This window comes from Typopeltis vanoorti, chromosome 10, assembly GCF_054136105.1.
Source record: "Typopeltis vanoorti isolate ZY-2024b chromosome 10, IOZ_Tvanoo_1.0, whole genome shotgun sequence".
Lineage (NCBI taxonomy): Eukaryota > Metazoa > Arthropoda > Arachnida > Uropygi > Thelyphonidae > Typopeltis > Typopeltis vanoorti.
The window spans coordinates 39,771,590-39,799,563 of NC_143558.1; the positions used below are offsets into that span (position 1 = coordinate 39,771,590).

General features: G+C 36.1%; 1 protein-coding gene across 2 annotated transcripts in view; it reads left to right on the top strand.

The window, feature by feature from the left end:
* The first annotated feature begins 408 nt into the window (after window positions 1-408).
* Window positions 409-27,974, top strand: part of mldr (mitochondrial ribonuclease P catalytic subunit) — a 112,957-nt gene continuing 85,391 nt past the window's right edge. The window contains exons 1-2 of one of the 2 annotated variants that reach the window (XM_090398952.1): window positions 409-469; window positions 20,631-21,685. In XM_090398952.1, the coding sequence (XP_090255078.1) occupies window positions 20,730-21,685 (956 nt within the window). In that variant the 5' untranslated portion in view covers window positions 409-469; window positions 20,631-20,729. Of the gene's footprint in view, window positions 470-894; window positions 982-20,630; window positions 21,686-27,974 lie in introns of those variants that run through there. The other variant, XM_090398953.1, reaches the window with a different exon arrangement.

Genomic DNA, 27,974 nt, shown 5'->3' on the forward strand with positions numbered 1-27,974 from the left:
TGTTTAGATACCTCAGGGAGTTGAAATATAATTACAGTAATTTTATTTAAAATATGATACGCTATTTAAGAATACAAGAGAAACTTTTGTTCTTACTTTCATAAATACAAAATCTGCGATATCATTATCAGATTCTATGAATCCCTGGAACTAGCAACCAAGAAGTACATGGCATTATTGATCGCGTAGATAGTGCGTATGTATGTCTGTGTGGGATGGAAGGTAATAGTAAATAGTAAGGGATGTACAGTACTAGCCTCTTTTTTTTTTTTCCTGCCCAGGAGATATGCATAGAAGCCGAATATCCTGGTAATAAGAAAGAAAAGTTAATAAAATAAACAAACAAATAAATAAAAATTACTGGGAGAAAAGATGCCCATTTCGGCTCCAGTTAGCGGCGCCACTTGCGGAGAAATGAGAGGGAAAGTTTGTGTTTTTAATTAATTGCTTGATACAGTAGCATGTTCAGGTGATGTACTATTTCTTCTTTTTTTTTTTCCTTTTAAGTAAAAAAATAACTCTTCAGAACTTAGCATTCACAAACATTTATACCCAAATGAACTTACATTCATGTTGGTTGGAGAGTGAAGATGTTTTGTTGACTCGAACACGTGCGCATGTAAACACAGATGGGAAAGACATTTTTGTTCTCATTAATTTTAGTCTAATAATTTAGCGAACACTTAAAAAATAATTTGGTAATTGTCAAAAGCGAATAGCATTACATGAAATTAAATACATGTATTTACATAAGTATTCGAAGATCATTCAAGAAGAGCTGTATAATAATTTAGTTTCCTTAAGAAGCTTTATAAAGAGAAGAGAAAATGAAGCATTGCAAAGCCCTTAAAAATGCAGATTTCGTAAATATCGGATTAAGACAGCATCTAACATATCCATGCTTGAAATGTATAAGTTACAAATATTTTGTGAGGGAGATTTATTATATATATATATAAATTCCGGCAATTTTCTTTTGATGTAAGTTTTAGTTTTTAATTAGCAAAAATAAACACGTTTTATTTTTTCATTGATTTTTTTATTTATTTCATGACATTAAAATCCTTGAAAAAAAAGTGAATTAAGGAAACATTTGGTATGCAGTTTATAACATTATTATTGGGAAAATCATTTTCAAATATAGAAGTGTTCTTGGAAATACATCTGTTTAGTAATTTTGAAGGAAATCTTTACTTGTTTTGGAAATAAAAGTATATTTTCAGAGCATTTTGGCCAGTTATGCAAACATGAATAGCCAGCAAAATTTATTATTTCATTAGAAACTTGAACCAGTTTATGCTTGAATCAATCTTACATCATAACCAGTCAGAACTTCTTTTGAAAGGTGCTAAGTTATGCTTAACAACATTGAAAGCATGCCATATGTTATTGAAGAATGCAAAATACCTCTTACCTTTTCAAGGCATGATTGTAGATTTTTCAAGAAATGGTTGTAAGTGAATGATTTTACAAGATAAAGTAGATTGCATGATTGATTTAGATGGTGATGTGTTTATTTTTGTACCAGGATAATTATAATACAAGTTAATGGAATAACTACATCACAAAGATAAATAATTAAACAGCAGGTTTAATCATTTCACTATTTCCTCTCTGTCACAGACACATTTTCAGGAACACAATGTAAAAATTGCAATAACACACAAAAAACAATAAGTGGAAGAACTGTGGTAGAATAAATAAAGACTAAAGCCCTACTAGCGAACAGCACCCATAGATAATCCATCGGGTTGTCTATGGGTGCTGTTCGCTAGCATTAAATATTGGGTAGGAGGTCTAAAAATTCAAGTTTCCCAAGTTTAATGCAACCATATTTATTAAGATTAGGCTGTTTTTTTTTTTAAGTTGCTGGAGGTTCTGAAAAGAGTCTTTTAAGTTTGTATTTATTGTGATGGAGTATGTTAGGTTTCTTTTATCTGATTCTGTGCAACGCATCCAAGCCACGGTCTGCTATACCTGACTGATTATAATTGTGATGTTGGATGTATTTTTTTGGGTTCATCCAGGCAGTTGTTAGTAGATCTCTCAGTCCGACCATAATATGATAAGTTGCAAGATCGAGGAACTTTGTAAACACCTATTAGAGAGGGGGGAGGAAGCAGATCCTTAGGAGAACTGAGAAGGAAAGCTAGATTCAAATGAGGTTTGAATACAGTGCAAAGAACTTCTAAGTTTCTGGCTGTTTTTTCTGAAGTGCCCTGCATATGGATACTAATCACATTACTGGAGTCTTTATACTCGAGGAAGAGGTTGAAGGGAAGGGACAGATAATTTGTAGATCTTTTTGGCATTTCAACCATTAGACAGGAAGGTGAATAAAGTTGAGTTCCACTGTAAGGGAAGCTTGGGTGGAACAGAGGTTGGAGACTGTTGACAAGGGTTTTGATGACATCATATTGTTGAGGAGTGGATGATGGTAAAATCTATATATCTACCTATGTGGGTGGGTTGTATAAACTGTAAAAGAAAAGATGTCATTAAGCAGACATGATTAGAGTATCTAAAAAAGGCAAGCTGTTGTCATTTTCTTTTGCAATGGTGAACTGGATTCTTGGGTGTTGACTGTTGAGGTGGAGGAGAAAGGAGTTAAATGTCTCAGCCATGCAGAATTAGTAAATGAGTATTTAGGCAATTTAATGGAATTAATTTACAACAAAAAAGAAAAATAATTAAATAAAAGGTTTAATCGATTTCAATATTTCGTCTCAGTCAAAGAGACATCATCAAGAATACAATGTTAATATTGTAATAACACATACAAAAACACACAAGAAATAATAAGCAGAAGAAATGAGGTAGAATGAATAAATGCTGAAGTCCTACAGGTGTTGTGTTTATGAGTGCTCTTGACTAGCCTTAGATATTAGGTGGGAGGTCTAAGAATTAAAGTTTCCCAAATTTTGGGAAGTTTAATGCAACTATATTTATTAAGATTATGCTGTTTTTTTTTTTTTTTTTTAAGTTGCTGGAGATTCTAAAAAGTCTTTCAAGTTTGTATTTGCTGCGATGGAGCATAATGGTTTTCTTCCGTCTGATTGTGTGCAAGGTATCCGAGACATGTCCTGCTAGACTTTATTGACCATCGTAGATCATGGATGTTAGTAAATCTCCTAGTCTGACCATAATATGTTAATTTGCAAGAACAAGAAGCCTTGTAAATACCTGGAATTGAGAGGGGGACGGGAAGAAGCAGATCCTTAGGAGAGTGGAGAAGGGAAACCAACTTCAAATGAGGTTTGAAAGCAGTGCAGAGATTATACCTCTTCAAAGTTCTGGCTAGTTTTTCTGAAGTATCCCATATATAGGGAACGGTAATGACATTACCATAGTCTTTATGTTGTGAGGGGATAGAAGGGACAGATAATTTGTAGATTTTTTTGGCATTGTAACTATTGGGCAGGAAGGTTTGGCAAATAAAGGCAAATTCTGCTGTAAGGGAAGCTTGGATGGAACAGAAGATGAAGGCTCTATTTATAAGGGTTTTGATGATCTCATAATTGCCAATGGCAAGGTAACTGAATTAGTCGAAATAGTAGAATTACTAAGTGAACACTTTGCAGGAGTATGTCATCTAGATGGTGATATTGCAGGAACAAGAGCACCAAAGGCATATACAGGAACTGAAGTAAATGAAATGGAGGTGCATAGCATATTACAGAACCTTAATGTGAATACATTCACATTAAGGTGGGATTGGATGGTGTACCAGCTCAAGTTTTACATGAGTCAGCAAGGGAATTGTCAGTGCCCTTGACCATATTGTTTAATTTAAGTCTCAGCTCTGGGTTAATCCCAAAGGGGTGGTAAGGGGAGAAAATAGTTCCATTGCAAAAGGAGGTTCCAAGACTGATGTTGTAAATTACCAACTGATCAGCATATCAGGAGTTGTCAAAATATTGGAGAAGTCGGTCAAAAGATTGCTCACGTTTTACAATACAGTGATAGCCGAGTTGGATAAAGTTAATGGGTTTATAGTGATACTGCTGGACTTTGCAAAGGCCTTCGACAGGATATCACATGGAATTCTAATCAGTAAACTGCAGCACATGCGATGGATATAGGGTTAGTGAGATGGATAGTAGGATGGTTGGGGAGATATCAGAGAGTAATTTATTTAGGAGTAGAATCCAAAAAAGGCCTATGACTGGTGGCATGCCACAGGGTTCTGTTCTAGGACCACTATTGTTTAATTTGTTCATTAACGATATAGGAAAGGATCTGAGGGGAACTGGTCAGTTTTGTTGATGATGTAAAGTTGGGTAGAGCCAGTGGTGTAGCTAGAGCTTTTGCCACCCTGGGTGGCCCCTGAGTTTGCTGTCCCTCTCAATACACACCAAAAATACTACAAAAAGTCAAAACAACGTATAGGGAAATAAATTAAAATGCTATGTTTATTTTTGAAGTAAAACTTTATTTCAACATTCTAAAATGTTATGTTTCTTGTTTTTCTGTTAGCAAAATCATTGATGAAATTGGCGAAGTCTATTTCATAGTAATATAGGTAATTTGTAATCAATTTTATTTATAAAAACTCCTCTCACAACTAGCAACACTTACAGCAATCGTGAGGAAAATTCACAGCAGTATTACAATATTTGGAACTGAGTTCTCGAGACTGTGTTTTAGAATTAACTATAAAAGTTCAAAAAGGTTCAAAGTGCTGTCTGGGGCAGTCTGCCCCTCTCTAGCTATGCCACTGGGTAGAGCAATAGTTAATACAGGTGATGTTCAAATTTTGCAGGATGGTTTGGATAGATTGGCAGACTGGGCAAAGGAGAATCTATGTCAGTTTAATGTTACAAAGTGTAAGGTTATGCATTTTGTGGTGAAAAGATTACCAGCTGTATACCACATTGGTGGAACTGTACTCCAGGAAATTGATGAAGCCAGAGGCTTGGGAGTGTTAGTGGATAGGGAGTTAAAGTTTAGGGGGCACATAGCAAAAGTAGCTAAAGCAGCTCATCAGATCACTTGGTTACTGAAGAATACTTTGACAAGCAGGTTCCTCTTTATTCAGCCTTGATAAGACCCAATTTTGGCTACTTCATGCAGGTTTGGGTGCCAGGGTTTCTTGGTGATGATGAGGAAGCAAGTGACTGAGATGGTAGCAGGTCTATGGAATGAACCTTATGAGAACAGGTTGAAGATTTGTGGGTTACAGAAACTGGTTGATAGGCAAAAAGGGGTGATATGATTGAGACATATAAATTACTGAATGGTTTTCACAAGATTAATTCAGAGGAAATTTTTCAGAACAAGTCTGGTGGTGGGAGAACTAGAGGGCCATCCATGGAAACTGAGTAAGAGTGTAGTTGGCAAGGGTGTTAGAACTAAGTTTTTTGAAATTTTTGCTTGGATGAATGAGTGCAATAGGTTACCACAGTCTGTTATGGGTATCGTGACTGTGAATGAGTTCAAAGCAAGTATGATACATACTGCGCAAATGTTGGGTAGTTCTTGAAGTGATGTTTAGGGCCTCCCTTGGACTTGCCCATAATAATAATAATAATAATATCATCGAGAAAGGGGGGAAATGGTGGGAAAGTTTATATATGTATTGTATCTAACTGTGTGGGTTGGTTTTCTGTAAAGAAAGAAAGAAAGGGTACCATTGGGCAGACGTATGATTAGAGTATCTAAAAAAAGCAAGCTGTTGTTTTTTTTCTTTTTTTGATAGTGAACTGGATTCTGGGGTATTGACTGTTGAGGTGGAGGAGGAAAGAGCCTAATATACGAATTGCCAAAAATTCATAAACCCAACTACACTCTCCATCGCATAATAGATGCTACTGACTCTCTCTCTTTTAAATTAGAAAAGAGTTTGCAAGAAACCTCGTTTCTTCCACTTATTATTTCTTATGTGTTTTTATAGTTTTAACATTGTATTCCTGATGATGTCTCTTTGACTGAGATGAAATATTGAAATCGATTAAACCTGTTGTTTAATTGATGGAAGTTTTTTCACTTTCACTACCAATTATATATTTAGTTTAATGCTTTATCCAAGTGTAAGCAAACAGAGTTTGCACTTGAAGTATTTTCATATTTTTGAAAATACTTCAGGTACAAACTTTGTTTGCTTACACTTGGATAAAGGATTAAACTAAATATATAATTGGTAGCATAGCCAAGTGGAAAGACTTCCATCAACTTATCTCTAATCCAGAGAATTTTAACAATAAGGTGTGACACCTTTTGGCAACTGGTATTTGGAAATATGACTTCTCCATTACTTCCACCTGAGTATCACCACCTCTGGGTCTGGCTCCCACTGATGAGACCTCAATAAAGGTCGAAACCGGTCTGGGTAGACCCTTCCCTTAATGCATAGCATTATACATGTCTGCAAGGAGATGTGCTTTGCATTATGGGATACTAAGGCAAGTGATGAGAAGTTATACTACCTTTGCCACGAGTTGCCCGAGTCCTGAAAATACTTTAGGCACAAACTTTGTTTGCTTACACTTGGATAAAGGATTAAACCAAATATATAACTGTTGTTTAATTATTTCTCTTTATGCTTAATTATTGCTCTTAATTATTTCTCGTAAATCAATTCCATTAAATTGCAACTAGGGTGTCTGAGCCATGTTACCAAATAGTAAACACATCATCAGTATATCTTAACCAAATAAAAGGTTTGAGACTGGCGGTATCAAGAGCATGTTTTTCAAAATGCTCTATATAGAAATATAGGCTCCCATGGACTCTCCGTTCTCCCCTCTTCTGACCAATTTCTGTATGGAGCATTTTGAAAACTATTCAAGGGCTGAGTCATTTTAACAAATAGCCCTTGCTATGCATGTGTGTTTTGGGGATGCCTATTTTTGGAATGGGTGATGGTGCAAGTATGTAATGTGTCTAAGACAGGGGTCTTCAACCTTTCAGACGGTGCGGGCTGCACTAAAAATTTCAATGAAGCCTGCAGGCCACTAAGCTATACTGCGGTATTTAGAATTGTAAGATGTTTTCCAGATTCACAAGGAACACAATGCATTTGATACTTTACATAAAATCCTATAAAAATAAACAAACCCAGCTTTAAGAGCGTTGGTAGTCGGAGTCAGGTTCATGATAAGTAAATAGAATCAATACATGAAAAAAGATAATTTAATGAAGAAAACTTTCATTTTTTACAGTGTCAATGGGAAACTTAGCAATGCTTTTCCTTGACCAGCTTGTCGATGTTGGAAGTCACTATCCACAGAGTATTCTCTAGATGTCCATAATCTGAGTTCTTGTCTTGGACTTCACATGCTTCATTCTGGAGAACTGCTCACATGTGCTTCCTAACAAAGTGCACATCTTCAAAGCATGCAGGCAAAGATTAGGGAATGCGTCCTCAGAAATGTAGTCTTTGTAAAATGTAAGTAAGGGCACATTGAATAATTTTTCTCTCAAAGAAGAGTTGTTTTGGAGTTCAAGCAGCTCCATTTGTTCTGAGCCTGGCATTTCGGCAGCATTGACACTGAATAGCATTGAAAATAAATCTAAATCTCTTCGAACTCACTTCGCAGCACGGCTAATTTTGTAGTGTATTCATCAAGAGATGAACAGTTGGACCCAGCGAGAAGCTGAAAATCATTTAAGTCTTTTTTGCGAGTTGTGCCTTCCAAAGTTTGAGCTTGGCCACAAAAGCTTTGATGTGACCAAACATCAACTGCACCAGTTGATGTTTGGATTGTAGCCTCATATTTAGGTCATTCATATGCAACGAGATGTCGGTCACAAAGGCAAAGTCTGTGATCCACTTCGGATCATTGAATTCCGCAATCTGCTTCCCCTTGGTTTGCATGAACTGCAGTATTTTGCTTCTTAAGTCAAAGACTTTTAAGAACCTTTCCTCTGCTCAACCAATGCGCATCATTATGATAAACCAATCACCGTGATCCACTTTGCACTCTTGGGTCAAAAACTCTTGGAATTGATGATGATTCTATCCTGTTGCCCTAATAATGTTGACGACAGTCACGATAACTTTCATGACATTCTCAAATCCAGTAGTTTTCGTGCACAAATTCTCCTGGTGGATTAAACAGTGGTAATGGACGAAATCTTTTCCCTTCTAGTTCCAGTTCTTCCGTAGCAGTGCATCAAACCCTTCATTCTTTCCCACCATAGCAGGGTCACCATCAGTTACCACACCCTCGAGGTTTGTTAAGCTGAGGTCGAAATGCCGGAAGGTTTTCGTGGCGACTTCAAGAATATTAGTGCCTTTCGTCGTTCCCTTCATAGATACAAATGCTAGCGGGTCTTCTGTTACACTGAATTGTTGATCAGTGCCACAGACAAAGATAGCCAGTTGTGCTGTATCCTTCACATCTGTGCTCTCATCTAAAGCAAGCGAATATGACGTAAGTTCGGATGAACGTTTTTTTTTTAAAGTTCCTTCAATGTCATGGCAAGTTCTTTGACACATCGTGCTACAGTTACCCCCCGACAAACTCGGTTTTTTAAACACTTCCTCATTATTTGGGCACAGAATTGCCCCAGGCACTCTTTCACAAACTCTCCACCCAAGAAGGCTTTTGATTTTTTAGCAACTTTTTCCGCTATTACATAACTTACTTTGACGCACGCTTTGCTCTCTTCCCTCTGCTTTTTAAACGTAACCTGCTGGAATTTAAATCAATTTGGAGACGGTTCGCTTTGTCCACACGAAGCTGCCCTTAAAGGTGATTGCAATTGGACGCATGCTTTGTCTCACAGTGTCAATTTATATTGTATTCTTTTGATACTGACACATGACAAATTAAATGCACTGGCTTATCGTCGATCGGCACAAAAAAGTACAAATTGGTCCACTTTTCATTAAAAACCCAACAAGAATCACTTGATTTATGCTTTTTACTCGTAGATGCCATAGTGATGGAAGGTGAACCCAAAAAATGATCCAAAATAGCCGTGTAATGGTCATTATCCACTGAATATATCTCACACTAATGAAAAAAGTCTGGCAATATAAAACCACAACAGGCTATGGTGAACCTGCATGCGCTTATACATGAATATCACACTGTTCCTGACTGACTGACTGACTGTGGATGAGATCCTCTTGTATTTATATGAAAATAACGAAGTATTGAGAACCTTCGAGATGTATCTGGAAGGCACTAGACAGTGCACTAGAACGAACTACTGCTTCAGCCTGTGATGTTAGTACTAGTACTTAAGTACCGCTTGGCACTGGGATGGCTGAAGAAGCATGTCTATTTAATATTTATTTTTATACGATTTTATGTAAAGTATCAAATGCACAGTGTTCCTTCTGAATCTGGAAAGCATCTTACAATTCTAAATACTGCAGTATAGCTTAGTGGCCCGTGGGCTTCATTGAAATTATTTTTTTATTTAATCGTGTTTTAATGTTAAGTAGTTATTTTTTCAAAATGGCTGGTAGGCCACTTCAAAGAGCTCCGCAGGCCATGCTTTGAAGACCCCTGGTCTAAGACATGAGGTCAAATAGTAAACACTTCATCTACATAACATATTAATTGTTGGTTTATGGTAGGTGTCTTGAGCCTTGGATTCTAGAAATTCCATATAAAAGTCAGCTTGGGGAGAGTGGATCAATTACAAATATCTAGCAGTTTGTATATTTTGCCTTTCTGTGGAAATTAACCTGAATTAATGATGAATTTGAATAATTCAGATATGTCAGAGCAGAAATATGGCTTAATAAAGTCAAGAGTCTCTGCCAGTGGTATATTGATAAACAATAAACTAATATCAGAATTGACTGTTATGTTTGAATCTTTCATGTTAAGAATTTTTATTAAGATTTTAAAGGGAACTGAATTTTTAATGGTAATTTGCCCATGAAGACAACTCTCATTAAAAATTCTGTTGATGAGAGCTACCTTTAATGCTATTTCTTGTCCATGAGGAAGAAAGTGATTTTGGTAATTATTATTATTGACACCTCCAAGGAGTCTGAAGACTCATATGAGGAGGACACCCACTGGTTGTCCTCCGGTGATAATCGCTCTTGTTAACAGTTTAATTATCATAAATGGCGTTAGTAGTGTTCTGCAGAATAATTTCAGATCATTATACAAAACCACTGTTGAGAAACATTGTGCAGATAAACTTTTTTTTTTTTTTTTTTTTATTACTAATATCTAATGGTCAAGGTCAAGATTAGAATCAAGTATGAGCTGTTATGTATACTTATGACACTATTATAATTGTCTTCATCTTAAAATACATATGATAATCAATAACAGACTTCTATTCTGGATAGAATTTTAGTTTTTGAAGAGCTTGTTACATTTAGGTTCACTCAATAGATAGTTGTCAAAATAAAAAATTTGACAGTTATCAATACTGTTTTCATAATTAAGAAACTGAAGAATACAATAAACTGATAATCTCAAATAAAAATAGGAAATGACTATTTTGCATGCATGTTATGAATTGGGAATCAGCTTCACAAACAAAATGTCCCAAGACCTATGGCACGACAGTGCTATAGGGATGTGCAGGAGGGATAATAGCAGGCCAGTTCAGTGTGGACAAGGGGCTAGAAAGAAGAAAGCAATTTGTTGATATGTTTCTTCAAGACCTGAAGATTATAATCATTAGAGAAAACAATATAGGAAAGATTGTTCCAAAGAGCTGAGGTATAGGGAATGAAAGTGGAAGATGAGAAATTGGTTCAATGAGTTTTGAGTTGAGCTGTATAAGAGTGTTGACCAGCACCTGCTCATTTTTATACATGGTTAGAGGAAAGTGGAAAGATGATATCAGCCAGTTCAGTGAAGCAGTGCCCATGGAAATACCTATTAAAAAAAAGACATAATGCAGCAACTGAGCATCTATAGAAAAGCATCTGTAAGGAGACAATGAATAAAGGTTCACCAGTTAAATGAATTGCTTGCTTCTGAATACAGTAAGCATTCTGGGGGAGGTCTTAGGTGCACCACCCCAAATGTGATAACAGTATTTTAAGGTCAGGCGAATTTGAGCTTTGTAAGGTATTATGAGTTGAGCAGTACTGTTCAGAACAGAACCAAGCTTTTTTGGAGGCTGAAGAGGCTATAGACCTGATGCACTTATGCCAGAAGAGTTATGTGGGAGTTAACCCAAAAAAGAGAAAACGGATCCTAGTTGTGAGCAAGCAGAATACTATCAAAAGTGAGAGAGAGAGTGAAGCATGGTCTTTCTTCTTGGAAATAAGACAGGATTGCATTTTGAAGGCATTAACTTTCACCAGGTTATCCTTACACTGCATGAGAATAGCACTGCATGAACCTTAAGGCAGAAGAAGATGGTTAAAGATGTAGAAGTGCAAATTACCTGAGCATTACAAGGTTTTGAAAATGAAAAAAAAGGAGTGAAGAGTACTGTCATCAGCAAAGTTATAATTAGGATTGGATTTGGATGTCAGAGAAAAGATCACCGATGTAAAGGAGGAAGAGTATATATGAAAGCACGGAGCCCTGCAGTATACCAGCACTAGTTAAAAAATCTGAAAGGAAACCTTTCACTGTGACCCACTGTGAACAACCAGAGAGGAAGCTGGCAATCTATTCACAAGGGAAAGGGGGACTGATATCATAAGATAGTAGCTAGGTAAGAAGGGTGCAATATTATTATTTTATTTTTTTTTTTTGTGACACCTCCAAGGAGTACAAGGACTCATCAAGGGAGGACACCCACAACTCTCCATCTTCACCACTCCATCCACCAACTACCCCTAACCTCTACTATTATCATATACATCAATGCCATCTACCGCCCACCACTAGTATTTTTTGTCTGTAAATTGCATGTGTTCTGAAGGGCTGATTTGTCCTGGACATGGGATGAAAAACCTGAGTTTCTGGGAGAAAAATCCCTGCTACCTCCATACGAGATAGCTAACTCACCTTCAACTGAAAAAAGCCCATATAAAGATTCCTCCCATCATGACGAGAATCGAACTTAGACCTTTTCCAATTGAAGGGCTCAACGTACCGTCGTTCTTCCAATTGCGTTACGGAGGCGCTAATCTCATGAATGAATGATATTCACTTCTCAGATCATATATGACTCCTGAATTCCTGCCATTGGGTGTTTTATGCTAGCACATTCCTTTGTTGTCTGCTGCTTTCAATATTCACTCTTCTCATGCAGTATCTCATATCCATCCCGACTTTTCCTTTTCTCAATCTTTCTGGCATTCCAGTTCTCTCATTCTTCTCATGCTACTCATCTTTCCATTTACATGCACTCCTTCAATCTCTTCTATTCTACTCTCTCCAGCTTTTCCACATCACCTCTTGCTTCCTCAGATCTCCTGTTCACCTTTGTCATTACTCTCCCTTTTCACAATAGTCTCTCTAGTGGACTTGCATCAGAACCATTTAAATGCAGTCCATCAATCATATATAATTCTTAAACTCGTCCTACATGTTCACAAACAGCACTTCTTTCTCCTCACACAGGACTACTAACATTCTGTTCATTATCATTGCTTGTTATCTCAACTCATCACTGTCATATCTGGACAACACATTGACTACTTTTCCTTCCATACTGTTATCTTTTACTTTCCTTAACAATCTTCTGACATTCATTCTCACATTTTCCTTGTTCCCAACTAAATCATTTGTTACTAGTGCCACTGCAAACCCCTTGCTTGCTTACTCCTCAAGTCATTTCAATTTCATTCATCATCTTTCCTGGAAAACAAACCATGTGTACTCACTTGATCTCAAATAATTAAATCTACCATACACTGTGATCCTCGAATCATTCGTTACTTCCTGCTTACCAAATTAAATGGGCTTACCAAATAACATTTGATAAGCCCATTTAATAGATGTTCAGATTACCGTACATAAAACTACTGCCACTTTGGTTGAATAGATTTAGATGAAATTATTATCATTCTTATTATTAACATCTGACCTCCATGGAGTCAGAGACTCATCGTGGGAGGTACACACTGTTGCACAATTCTCATCCAACCATGCCTTAAACTGATTTTATGTGTCTACATTCACAAAACACTTAGGCAATGCATTCTACTCACCAGCCACTCTCCATACAAAGAACCTGTCCGCACTCCTCTGCTCACATCCTCCTTATACTGCTTCCAGTGATAGCCTCTGTTCTACCCCCCCTCTCCCATTCTATGAATAAATCTCTTCCATGTCAACCTGATAACAACCCTTGACTAGCTTATATGTCAAGGGTTGTTATCAGGTTGACATGGAAGAGATTTTTTCATAGAATGAAAAAATCTTTGCAACTTACATTCTCTTAATCTCTCCTCATACTCCACATTCCAAAGACCACTGACCACCTTTGTGAATTTTCTTGGACCCTTTCCAACATATTCTTGTCACCGTGAAAATCAGGCAACCAAATCTGTGCACAATAATCCATATGAGGCTTAATCAAGGCCTTATACAATGCATTATAACCTTTTTATTTCTGCATGTCAGGGTCCTCTGCATCATTGCCATTATCCAATGTGATGTATTCACAACTTGTGTACTGTAGCCCCTGAATTTCAGGTCCTTGTCCACCATCACTCCTAGATCTTTCATCTAGGATCTGCTTGACTCTGCAATATCCCGAAAGAGGAAGGTCACTAGCGGTGCACTGATTCCTGCAGTGCACAGCTAGTGACCTTCCACTTTCGGGATATTGCACCCATATACAACTTTCTGATACCTATCTGACAGCCAGTCACTGATTCAACTTAGAAGTCTTTTCCAATCCCATCTGTTTCAATTTATTTAAGAGCTTATCATATGGCAGTCTATCAAAAGCTTTTGCAAAATTTAAGTGCAGCACTGTATATGCATCTCCTCTGTCCAAGGTATTTGTAACCTTATAGCACATAAGTAAGTTAGTTAAACATGATCTCCCTTTAACTAAGCCATGCTGATAACCAAAGAGAATACTGATGTTATCAATCCATTTCTATATCCTGCTTCTCACCAATCTCTCCGGTACTTTCGCCACAACTGCAGATATACAGATTGGCCTATAATTTGAAGCTACATCCTTATCACATGTTTATGCAGTAGAACAGTTTTACCCTCCTTCCACTCCCTTGGAACCTGTGCTGTTGTAAGACCCTTATTAAACAGGCATGCCAGTGGTACTGCCAATTCCCTGGAACATTCCCTTAAGATGTGTGGTTGATATGTCATCAAATCCTATCACCTTATTGACATTGAGGTTATTTATTTCCTCAAATACCTTCTGCTCACTCACAATTAAGCCATCCTCATCTATCTCCTCTACACTTAATATCCTCATGATTCCACCCTGATTAGGATGAAACACCCTTATAAATTGATCATTGAATACCTCAACAATGTCTTCTGCAGCAGTTACCATTCTACCATTTTCATCCATTAACAGCTTACCATGATCATTCTTCCTTCTACTTTGCCACATATCTAAAAAAAAGCTCTCTAAGGTTTTTCTTCATCTGATTTGCCATTTTTTGCTCATATTGCACTTTTGTTTTCCTTACTAACCGAGTCATTCCCCCTGACGTGTTTTTTATACTCTTCATGAAACTGATTATTGCCATTATTCATCTTGTACTGCCTCCAGAGTACCTTCTTTTTCTTCCAGATTTCATGCTTAAGCCTCTCATTCATCCATTTTATACCTACCTTATTCAGCCTTTTGACCTTTGGAATACATTCACACACATTGATGCTGTTATGTATTTCTTTGTCATTTCCCAAGCAACATTTATTTCCTTACTGCTCAACTCCTTGGTTCATGCTATAGCTCCAAGCTGTCTCCTTAGCTTGTCATAATCACCAGCCTTATAATTTCCCATATATCCTTTCCTGACGAAAGTCTGCATATGGCTAGCCACAACCCAAGTGATCACTTCATGATCACTCTCACCAACTGGAAGACATCGTGAAACTCAAAATTACATCCTATGAAGAAATGATCAGATCTAAACCTCTCGATCCTGACATGCCCTCCTTTACATGCTGCTGGAGATAGTTATATCTCAAGAACTCGAGAAATTCATTTTCCTTATTCCCAAATGTTGTATCTTCATTCCAGTCTATACTGCCATAATTTAAATCGCCCATAATAATTACCTTTCCTTTGCTCACTAATCCAAGTTGTTTATACATTTCCTCATGACTGCCCTCCACATTCCCAGTCTATAGCAACATCCAACTAAATATGCCTTCCTGTCAACTACTCCATGTTACACCACACTGCCTCATAACCATTGCCACTATCTTAGTATTATTTAGTTATAGTACATAAGCAAGTTAGTAAAACATGATCTCCTTTTAACAAACCCATGCTGATAACCACAGAGAATACTACTATTATCAACCCATTTCTGTATCCTACTTCTCACCAATCCCTCCAGTATCTTCACCACAGATTTAGTGTTTGGGATCTTAAAAAATTGTCCAGTTACTTAAATATAATTTTTTTAAAGTAAACTTTTTAAAATTATACAAAATTAAGCTAACATATTCAGGCTAAGCCACATTAAGTTTGATCTACCTCTTCCCACTTTCTACGTTATTTCTTCTAAATTTTAGACTAATATATTTCATATTGTGTTAGAAGTAAAGAAAAAGAGAAGTCTTTCTCCAAGATTGTGTTCCCTCCCTCCACTGTAAAAGATACATCCTATTCAAGATTATGCCATTTAGGCTGCTTTTAACAGATTTTTAATAATATTACTTATCTAATATCGCATAAATATTAGATAGAATTTTTCTAAAAACTGTTTCTTTATTAGTCTTTCATGAAGTATACATAATCCAAGCAAACTAAGAAAACACTGCACTCAAATGGACAAAATCTAATTTGAGGAAGAGAAGAGAAAAGAAGAGAGGAATATTCATAAAATAAACAGAGAGTGAGTTCTGCTCTGAGTAGAACCCTTTCTATGTTATTTCATTTAGTTTTTTATTATTCTAACACCCCATGGAGTCACAGACTCATCTAGGAGGTCCCTTTTGTCATACACACAGCACATCATACTACACTTTAAACACATTCAAATTCTCTGCAAACACCACGCTCTCAGCCAATGCATTCCAGTCACAACTCTCCATGCAAAAAACTTGCTTCTCACTCCCTTGCTTACACCCTCCTGATATTGGGGAAGATTTGACCTCTTGTTCTTCCCCAATCTCCTATCATTTTATGAAAAACCTCTTCAACGTTAATCCTATAACAACTCAACCCCTTACTAACTTATACGTCTCTATCATATCACCCCCTCTTCCTCCTATCCACTAGATTGCAAATCGCATTGTCCCAACCTCTCTTCATATTCAACATTCTAGAGATCAGAAACTATTTTGGTCAGTTATATCTGGACCCTCTCCAACATCTCTTCATCCTTTTGAAAACCAGGTGACCAAATCTGTGATCAGATCCATATGTAGATCTGATCACAGATTTGGTTCATATAGCCTAATCAGAGCCATATGCAATGGAACCATAATCTCTTTACTGCTGCAAGTCAGTGTCCTCCACATTGTGTTATCTTCACAATTTTGGTAATATGTCCTCTAAATTTCAGATCCTTATTCACCATCATCCCAAAATCTCTTATTTCCTCCACCTCCACAATATATCCTCACCAAAAGTAAATTCTACATCCCATCTTTGTTTTCTAAATTTTAAAACCTTACATTTCACAACATTGAACTGGTATCCTTACTCCCATGCCCATTCACTCAATCTATTCAAGTCTTGTAAGGCCACATCTGCTCTACTCCTCATAATTCATCCCAACTTTGCATCATCTGCAAATAGCTGTATATCCCCATTCGAATCTTCCCCATTATCATTAACATAAAGGTTAAACAGCAGTGGTCCTAAAACAGACCTCTGAGGCACACCACTAGTGACGTTCCTCTTCTGGGATATTGCTTCCCCATACACAACTTGATGATCCCTATCAGACAGCCAATCTCCATTCCAATGCACTAGTCTAATATCCAAACCCATCTGCTCTAGTTTAACTATCAACTTATAATGCAGTAATCTATCAAAAGCCTTTGCTTTTGGAGGGAGAATTATCTGTTAGCTCCCCTTCCTTCTAGACCAGGGTTCACATTGTTAGCATTTGCCTGATTGCTTTCTTTGATAATGGACTTTTTTGAAACTTACATTACAGAATCAGGTTGTGGGGCAAGCAGTAGATTTTTTTTTTAATTATACTTATCTTTGATGTTTGTGATAATAATCATAACTGAACATTTTTTTCAATTATTCAGTGTGTTCAGTATAATGGCTGGCCTGATTGGCTAAGTGGTTAGCCTATCTGCTCTCCAACCAATAGGTTATGGTTTCATATCCCACCATGGACATGGATATTTGTGATTGTCTTTAGGTGAGAGATGAATTTCATTGTCTAGTGTGAGACAATTATCTCACTTATTATAGACTTAAAAAGTTCTGTGTTTGGTCTTTAGAGCAGGGTTTCTAGATTATGTAAAAAATAAATAAAAAAATACAAAAAATTATATAAAATTAATTTTAAAAAAATAGGCAAAAAATCCGTGGTCCACTCACAGTACTAACATAGTACTATATAGGGTTTCATGGGTGAAAGTCACAGGGGGAAAAAAATTGCTCCCAATGCCAAAAGTATATTTCATAAACTAGCATTCATAGAATTACTGGGTTTTCACTGACAAATATGAAAATCACTAGATTTTAATTGCCAGCAGGGCAAGTGATCCTGGCAGCTGCATTTTGCATGAATGTCAAAATGATATTCAGTGCACTGAATGGTACCAAGTAATATAATAGAATTATGACAATGAATTCTGAAAGTCAACTTGCAGAATTCATTTACAGTTTGTCTGCAGAAGAAATTCAGGGAGCGATATGAACAAAATTTGAGAGACATGAAATTTCAACAATTGGTAAAAGTTCATGAACCTAAACATTCCATCATCTTTATATACAACATACAAATATACTATGTACAAAAGACTTTTTAGAGCTTACAAGATTCATTTAGTGCAGAAATTGCAGACAGATGATAAACCTAATGTAAACCATTCACATGTTGAAAATATTGTTACAGATAAACACTGAAGATGCTGCTACCGTTCGTATTTCTGATAAGGTATACTGACAGTTGTCACATTTGGAAAAGTGAAAATTCACGAACACTGGTTTCTATAAATTAAGGAACAACAATAAAAATTGCAGTCACTCTGGGAGATAAGGATAAAAAAACATGAAAGTTAGGTACATTATGTAAAAAAGTGACACTTAGTCTAGTTATCTTGTATAAATGAGTCGTAGTCAGTGGTATATGCAAATGAGCTACAACTACCACCTAGCCTAAAATCCATGTTAGGAAGAAGAAGAAGCTACAACATAAAAGTGGGTGTTTTGAAATGGTTAACCATTTCATGTTTGGAGTGAGAATAAGACATTTCGTGATAGCAAAATTCTTGGATAGCTGCAAGACTTCATTTAACTAATGAATTCAGGTGACAAGATATAAGACTGACCAGGAGGTGGTAAGATGATTGTATGGGAATCGTTCCATGTGGTTCACAGGCTATGGAATGAATTCCAACAGTCACAAATTGTATCATGAAGATTGTATCATTTGCAGTCACTCTGGGAGATAAGGATAAAAAGAAACATGATACAGTGAAGGAAAGCCACAGACTACAAGCACAGTGGGCAACCAATATTTCAGATTATTTGCTCACTAAACAGGAGTACCCAGATCAGATACAATCAACCTTGTGTTGGCTATAGGAACACTGATATTTGCTTAGACTGTCTGCAGAAGGCTTCACGAAGGTGAAGCCTTCTGCAGACAGTCTATCCCCAATTTACACACACACGCACGCACGGACGGACGGACGGAGGGAGGGAGGGAGGGCTGGTGCTACCATTTAGGCAACTGCCTAGGGTGCAAAACTTCAAGCTATGCTTTTTTCATATTTGACTAAAATATCAAAATTAAATAGTGATATATGATTTAGGTATTGATTATTTTTCCTTATCCCTCACACATCACACTATTTTACTATTTAACTCTTGGTTCTTTTTTTGTTCCTTACCTAAATGATTTGAACTTACTGCTATTTAAAATTCAGTTAAGATAAATATCTTAAAACGTTAACATTTTAAAATATTAAATTTGGTATTTTATAACTTTTTTTTTAAATGAATTATAACAGAGAATTTTCAAATTAATTAAAAAAGAAAATAAAAAAAGCCCTATTAATTTAACCTAAAAGACAATTTTATTTTGTTTAATGTCAATTAGAAACATTTTAGTTTATGAAATAAGGGGCGCACTTGTGAAATAAGGGACGCACTTGTAAACTTTGCCTAGGGTGCAAAATAACCTGGCACCAACACTGCACACACACACACCAGTGGCGTCACGTGCCCATTTAGATTGGGTGTGCTATTCTGTGGCTTATACATGTTACAAAATTCATGTCAATTTGACCATATGACTGCATTTTTATTGATGTATGAAAGTTTTAAGAGTGCATAGCACATCAGCAATCATCTTAGTTGGTCCAGTACAATTAATTTTAGGATAACTTTGGATACTTTAATTTATCAATTAATATATTAAATATGGAAAGCATAAAGGTCAAATGAACAATAGCTATGCTTCATGGTGAGATTAGATTATCATTGGCAAATATAGAGTTTGACATGGATAATTTGAATTTTGATACAGTTTTAAATACAGCCATATAATATGCACAAAAATCGGAAAAATTAATTGCTTGGGAAATTATTATTTTTCCAAATTGAACTAAAGAAAGGCTGAAATAACTAATTTTATTTACTTATTTGTACACAAGTTTCAACCTCCTTCAACTATAATCATACAATCCATGAAAGCTCTGGCAGAAAACAGGACATTCAATAGATCATCAACACTCTTTCCCATTGTAAATATGAGGGGGAGGGATTATAAATTATAGAAAATTACTTGTCTGTATCAGTGTCCTAAACATGTCTGTTCACATTTCATGCAACAGCAACTCGATAAATGACGTTGGTTCAATTGGATTGGTTGACACAATAACCAATCACACCCACTGATTTCTGCATGCTTGTCTCAGCACACACCCTACCTCGCCTTCTGGGTGGTTCAAAACCACTGGAATGCTAAGAATTTGATCTGCTGTACCATCTGTATATATATGTTCAAAGGACTCGAAGGTGTCCATATTTGTGGCCACACACCCAGGCTTTCATCGTGAATGCAACATATTGTTTTACACATTGAAAAATGTCCTCTTCATGAAGCATTGGTATATTGTGTTTAATTTTAGGAATCATGCGAAACAGGAAACAATTAGGGAAGTCTTTAACAGGAATAAATGCAAAAATATAATATCAGTGATATTGCTATTCCCTGGACACCTAGAATACCCTGAATATATGCACCTGTTATATATCCATCCATAAATGGGATTATTACCATTAAACACACACACACACACACACACACACACACACACACACACACACACACACACACACACACACACACACACACACACACACACACAAAATTATGTGTTATAATGTAATATATTCTGATTATGTATGTTAAATAATTAATTTTTTTATATATATTTTTTTTGCAGTTTGGCAGAGAACTTCAAGAATACAACATGTATGTACTTTGACTCAAGATTTTTCAAGAAAAGTTATTTCTATCTCCTACATGCTTTGCAATAGATTATATGATGAATAGTGCATATTTCCGAGTAGTTCTATTGAGACCTTTTGTTTTATTTTTCACACCAAAATTAGACTATATTTCATTACTAAAATTGCCTTGTGAAGGTTGTCATCGATTTCAATATAGATATCAGCATAATGTGGATCAGTATATGCATTTAGGAATAAAGTCAATGCAAAAGCATTTTCTGAATGTCTGCCATTTTTGTACACAATCTGCAAAAGTAGATTTTCCAAACAAATCAAAACATGATCACATAAATAAAAAAATTGCTTTAAGTGACATATTGTGGGAGCTCTGTAAAGACAAAAAATCACTTAGTCCTGAAGAGTGGGATGAATTGAAAACTAAAGCAATGAGTGTTAATAATTTAATAACAGATATTAATTTTGAAGGATTATTAATGATCACACTAAAGACCAAACAAAATTATATGTTAGCTACTTCATTTATGGATTACATGAAAGCAAGGAATGTAACCCCATCATTTGTAACTTTATCATATTATATGGCTCTTTGTGGAACTGCAAAAGATCCACCAGAAGAAAAAATATTTAGCATATATGAACATTTTAAGAATAATATAGGTGTTTTAGATGCAAATACAGCTAATAATATTGTTATTGGACTCTGTGGTACAAGTAAATGGAAAGATGCCATTGCAATTTATGAGAAACAGAAATGCCTTACAAGATCTGCTGTGCCACTTCAATCTCTTGCAAGTGCAGCATTTCATAATGGGGATGGTAAAATAGGTTGGGAAATGATGAAAGAAATTGCAAATGGCACTGCAATACCAGATGTAACTGTTTATAATAGTGTTCTTAGATATGCAGTACAACAGAATTCTTTGCAACAGACATACAAAGAATTAGATAATCTTTTTACATATTTGAACATAAATCAGTTTCGAATTCCTCACATTTTAGCACAGCAACTTTTGGATATTTTTGAAAAGTAAGTTAAGAATTATTTATGTGTTTCACTTTTATCAAGGAATGCCAAGCATTTTCTTCTTGCTGTTATTATAATCAGTTGTTATTATAAGATTTGATGAGAATATTTTATTAAAATACTAGTTTCTTAGTTTATGTTACTGTTTAGATGAAGAATTTGGATAATCAGATACTAAAAATCAGTACCTTATTAATTTATTCATTAATATTTCTGTTTTATGATACCAGTAGTCTTTATTGTCTTGCTTTTCTTGTTTTCAGAGGTTTTTTTTTTTCCATGTTACTCCTATCTATGAAAGGTTATTTGCAAACCTGTAGTACATTTTGTACTGTGGGTGGGCTAAGGACATGTTTGTTTGTTTGTTTTTTCTATTTTTATCAATTTTTTGTATTTTTCATTTATTTTTTATATTGTCTGGAAACTCTGCTCTAGAGAAACATGGAACTTTTTCAAACCCCTTCAGTTCTCCAATAAGCAGGGGCAGTGGTGTCTCACATTGGGAAATGACATTTATTTCCCACTTGGAGACAATTACAAACATTCATGTCCATGGCAGGATTTGAACCCACAACCGGTTAAAGTGACAACGCACTAATCCAACCAAGCTGGCATTTACTTAGTTGTTAATTGTATGAAAGTTAATAGCCTAAAGAAGATAAAGAAAACATTTATTAGCATTTGATAATATATTTATCAAATGCTACACTTAACTTTGTTGGCTTCAAAAGTTATTTTTTATCTCAAGTTCAATGTATTGGGTTGGCAAATAAGTTCATTCGGTTTATGTATTAGTACAAGTTTATGCCACTTCACCTGTTGCTATTGTTGCGATACCATGCAACGCTATTGCGCAGTTGAAAGGCGACATTTCACATAACCTTTCAGTGAATTTTCATTCGGCCTACTTCAGTTGCGTGTGTGTAATATATTTTTAGAAACGGAAGGGAATAATGTACATTACCAGCGTATTTTGCTTTTTTGTTTCAAAAAAGGCAAACGAGCTGCAGAGGCCCATAAAAAATATGCAGTGTATATGGGGATGGTGCCTTAACAGAATGCATGTGCCAAAAGTGGTTTGCCAAATTCCATTCTGGAGATTTCGACGTCAGTGATGCGCCTCGCGCTGGTCGTCCAACTGAGGTTGATTCAAGTGTTGTGAAGGATATCATCGACGAAAATCCATCACAAGCAGTATGGGAGATTGCTGCAGTACTGAACATATCCCATACAAGTGTTGAAAACCATTTGCACAAGCTGGGATATGCTTCAAAACTCAATGTTTGGGTGCCACATGAATTGACTGAGGCCAGTATGACTGCTCGCATATTCATCTGTGATTCGTTGCGACGTCGCCAAGAAAACGACCCATTTTTGAAGCGGATGATTACGGGAGATGAAAAATGGGTCGTGTGCAATGACGTAGTACGTAAAAGATCATGGAGGCACAAGAGCGAACCGCCACAAACAACCTTGAAAGTGGGATTGCATCCAAAGAAGATCATGCTCTCTGTGTGGTGGGATTATAAAGGTGTTGTCCACTACGAGGTGTTACCATCAGGCAGAACGATTGATTCAACTGTCTATTGCTCACAGTTAACGCGACTGGCCCAGTGCAATTAGCACAAAACGTCCTTAATTGGCAAATCAGAAAGGAGTTGTCTTTCACCACGACAACGCCAGACTCCACACATCGTTAACAACCCAGAGTAAATTGTTACATCTTGGCTGGGATGTTTTGCTGCATCCTCCGTATTCACCGGACCTGGCACTTTCCGATTACCACTTATTTCGATCATTGTAGAATTCTCTGAACTGGAAAACTTTCCCTAATGAGGAAGCTGTGAAAAGACACCTGGATCAGTTTTTCACCAGTAAACCTCAGGAGTTTTATGAACGCGACATAATGAAGTTGGTGGACAGATGGCAAGAGGTCATTGATAAAGAGGGTCAATAACTGACTAATATGTATTATATATATTAAATAAAATGCGTTTCATTCCATTCTGAAAAACTGAACAAACTTATTTGCCAAAGCAATATTACTAATTCAGACATACTGATAAATTTCAGCTTGATCTAAAATAACATTTATAGGATTTTTCTTATGCAGGATAATATAAATATCTGGGTGGAGACCTGAACTTAATCCATAAGGAATGTGCAGAACTGATCGAGGTTTTCTGATCTAGTGTCCAATGCCCACTTTCCTGTGTGCCTCATTTATCCATTTAGTTACTAAATAGATGAGATAAGATAATACTATTAGATGAAAGTGATATAAATGCAAATTAGTCAGAATCAGGAAAATGGAAGTTGTTAGAGCGAAGAGAGAGTTGTACTTATAGCAGTTGGAATATGGTGATGGCGTTTAAAGCCCTGCCTTACACCATTTTGCTTCATACAACAGTTTTTGGTTATGACCATTGCCCATTTATATGACACTATACTTGCTTTTGTGACAATTTTAGCAACATGATGCTGCCTTGAATCAAGCGAAGAGTAGGTTTCATGGACTCAGTTTATATATAACATCATTGCTTGCTGCATTTCTCTGTTTCACTATGGATTATAAACAGTTTATAACTATTATTTTATTTATTTTTTATTATCCCATAGTATTATTACACCAGATTATAGAGGTCAAATTCATGTATTTTATACAGCACCTTTTCTGGGTTGTTATAAAGTTCACATTTAGAAATATTCATACAAGTTAGTAAATGCAGTGGCGATGTTTCCTCGATGGTACAGATTTTGCAGATGGGAAAGACTTTTTTGTCATTGCTAGACTTAATTGGTCTTGTGTGGCCAATCTTGAGGCGAGATATCAAGGTAGTGGCACAGCAATTAAACTTGGAATTGATGGCAGCTCCTGGTTTTTCTGCTGAATACTAGTGGTGAGTCATGTCCTGGAGAATCATTCTTTTTACGTTTTCTTTTTGAGTAATTTTAAAAAGATCAAAATATGTGGTATCACTTGATTTTGGAACCATTTTTGCTACTTCATCTGCAGTTTCATTTCTTTCCCTTTAATCTTACATGGGATAGAATCCACTGGAAAATTATTTTGGAATCCTACTGTTATTTTATTGTTGTTAACAATGGCAGATAAAAATCAAAGTAAGGTAACTTGCTTCCATTGAAAGTTTGGAAGACTAGTAAACCTGTTACATTAGATGCTAAAGTAAAGATTATTAAATTTTGTGATGATGCATATTTTAGACCACGTGGGCAGGTTAGGAATAAGAAGAAAATAATTTGTGGTTATGTTTCTTGATAACCTGAGGGTTGCAGTCAATGGGAGAAAAACTATGAGGAAGGCTGTTCCAAAGAGCAGAGGTGTAAGAAATAAAGGAGAAGGGTGAGACGTTGGCTCCAGAAGTTTGCAGCTGAATTGTATGTGCATGCTGACCAGTAGCTGCTTGTATTTGTGCATGCTTAGTGGAAAGTGGAGGAATGATAGTGGCTAGTTGAGTGGAGCCTTGCCCATGGAAAGACCTATCAAAAAAAGACTATAATTCAGCAATAGTGTGCCAGGAAAGATTGGAGGGAGTCAGCAAGAGAGGGTGGGCCATCAGTTAAGTAAATTGCTCTGTTCTAAATATAATCAATAAATATATCCTAGATGCACATCCCAAATGTGAGAACAATAATCTGAAGTTAGGCAGATTTGAGCTTTATTGTGTCAGGAGTTGAGTAGGAGAGAAGTACTGTTTAGAACAGGGGTGGCCAACCATGTTCCATGCACCAATTTTTTTCACGTATGAATTCAGATGTGCTATACAACGTTTGTACTCTTTAAAACTCCATATAAAAAATATTCTCTGAATTTTCTTCTTTTTAATCCTCTTGCTCTAATTGTATTCACGCATTTCACAACTTGTAACATAACATAACATGCTACAAATTTAATGTTTTTCCACACAGTGACTCTTGGTGTATAATGCAGTGATATTTAAGTAAAGGATGACAGAAAAAGTTTTCAAGCAAAGTTGTAGTTCCTAGCAGCTTTACCTATCATTGATGGCACTCCATCAGTACAAACACTGATGAGTTTACCAGAATCTACTTGTAGATTTTCTGGGCATGATTTTACTTTCTCAGATATGTCTGATCCTCTTGTTTTTCCATGAAGCGATTCAAGACCGATAAGTTCTTCAAAAACATTAAAATTATCATCAATTCCTCTTATAAAAATGCTTAACTGACTACATCTCATATATCAGCAAATTTGTCCAAGCATGGACAAGGTCTTTCACAGATACATTGTGAGAGAGCTCTTTGGTGCATCTCGTAACTGTTTGCTTTGACAGAGCAATTTTGTCTACTTTCCTTTCGATATTTTTATCACCAAGACATCTTGCAAATATTTGGAGACAAGGCTTAACAATTTCTTCTCCATCAGAGAAAGACTTCCACTTTTTTGTTCCTTTTTCTTAATCACATATTTTCTCCATAACTGATCCAAGCACTAGCTTCAGTTTTCTGTCTATTTTAGTCTGATGTTTTATAGTGCCTTCTTATAGTGTTTATTAAGATTGTCTTTTATTATGTGAGAAAGTGTTTTTACAAACAATGCACATTGGTCTTCCTGGTTGATTTGCTATAAATAAGAACTCATTTTCCCACTATTCATTGAATTCACACCTACTATCACCTGTTTTTCTTTTGCACTGTGATGGGTAATTGAATGTAAAAACAAGGCTTAATTTTCGAAAAAGTACAAAACTACAAATGTTTGCAAAGGATGAACAAAACACACTCCTTAGTGCACGAGTATCAATTGTAAACTGACTGGCCAAAACCTGCAATGCACCGCTGTTGCTAATACTTAGTGCCTCAGGATCAAACAAGTGATAACTAATAATTAAGGAATTGACAGCATAGACTAGAAATATAAATTAAATAAACTTTAATATATACTTTCCGATATTTTGGCAAATGTCACGTTGCCATCTTCTTGGGAACTTAATACAAAGACACGTGCATGCAAGTACTACATAACAGCAAATGAGAAAAGAAGCGAGGAAGAATCCGATTTCACCAGTACAGCCACTCTGGGCTTGCAGACCATGCTCTGGATACTCGCCATAGAATAAGGTGGAAGAAAGCCACAGTAATACACCGCAGCAAGTTCAAATATGAAAGACTATTCATGGAATCAGCCTCAGCCCTTAGGAACATGCCAAACCTCAACAAATTTGGATGCATGAGACTGCCCCAAATTTGGGAAACAATTATCAGAAGAACTTCAGCCCAAAGGCCAAGAACCACCAATATAGCCCGCCAGGGGGCACCACCAGGACTTTAGGAAAACGTTAGCATCCTTGCTTCTTTTCTCATTTGCTGTTATGTAGTACTTGCGTGCACGTGTCTTTGTTCCCAAGAAGATGGCAACGTGACGTTTGCCGAAATATCGGAAAGTATATATTAAAGTTGATTTAATTTATATTTCTAGTCTATGCTGTCAATTCCTTAATTATTAGTTAACATGTCTAACCAGCGTATAAGCCTCTCTACAAGGATCAAACAAGTGAATGTGCAAAAGATGTGCATGAAACAATAAAATCGCTAAAAACAATTACTAAGTTTTAGCTTTTTTTCTACAAATCGTTTTTTGGTTAATACTTTTTGTATAAATAGGCTTACTTTTTTATTATTATCATTGGGTGTCCAATGTGCCATAGGTTGGTCATCCCTGGTTTAGAACAAAAAAAATAATACCAAGCTTTTTTGGAGGCAAGAAGCTATGGATCTAATGTGCTTGTGTCCCGATAGAATAGGCTAAGTGTGAAAGTCAATCCAAGAAGAGAAAACTAATTTTGGTTGGAGAGTAGAATATAGTCAGAAGTGAGGGAGAGAGAAACATAGTCTTTCTTCCAAGAAATAAGACAGGATTGCATTTTTTGTAGCATTAAAATTACATTGCAATGTATTACTGAGTAGATTTGTCAGTCTACTCAGTAATATATATTGTAATACTGAGTAGATTGACAGATAGGGATAAGGAGGTATTTGGACCACTGTATTGCTCAGACAACACATGGATTATGCTCAGATTTGGTCACCTAGTTTTTATTCATCATCATCATCATCAATTCCTGACATGTACCCTTAAGGGGTGTACAGGATACAATAGTACTACATGAAAAATTTACATCATTACTAACTTCCTATCTACAATTTTCCTCCAAATCAGTCTGTTACTTGTCAAGACTCCAGCATTATCAGATCTTATATTTCTATTGTCTAAGGCACTTTGTACCGTATCAATCCACCTATATCTTGG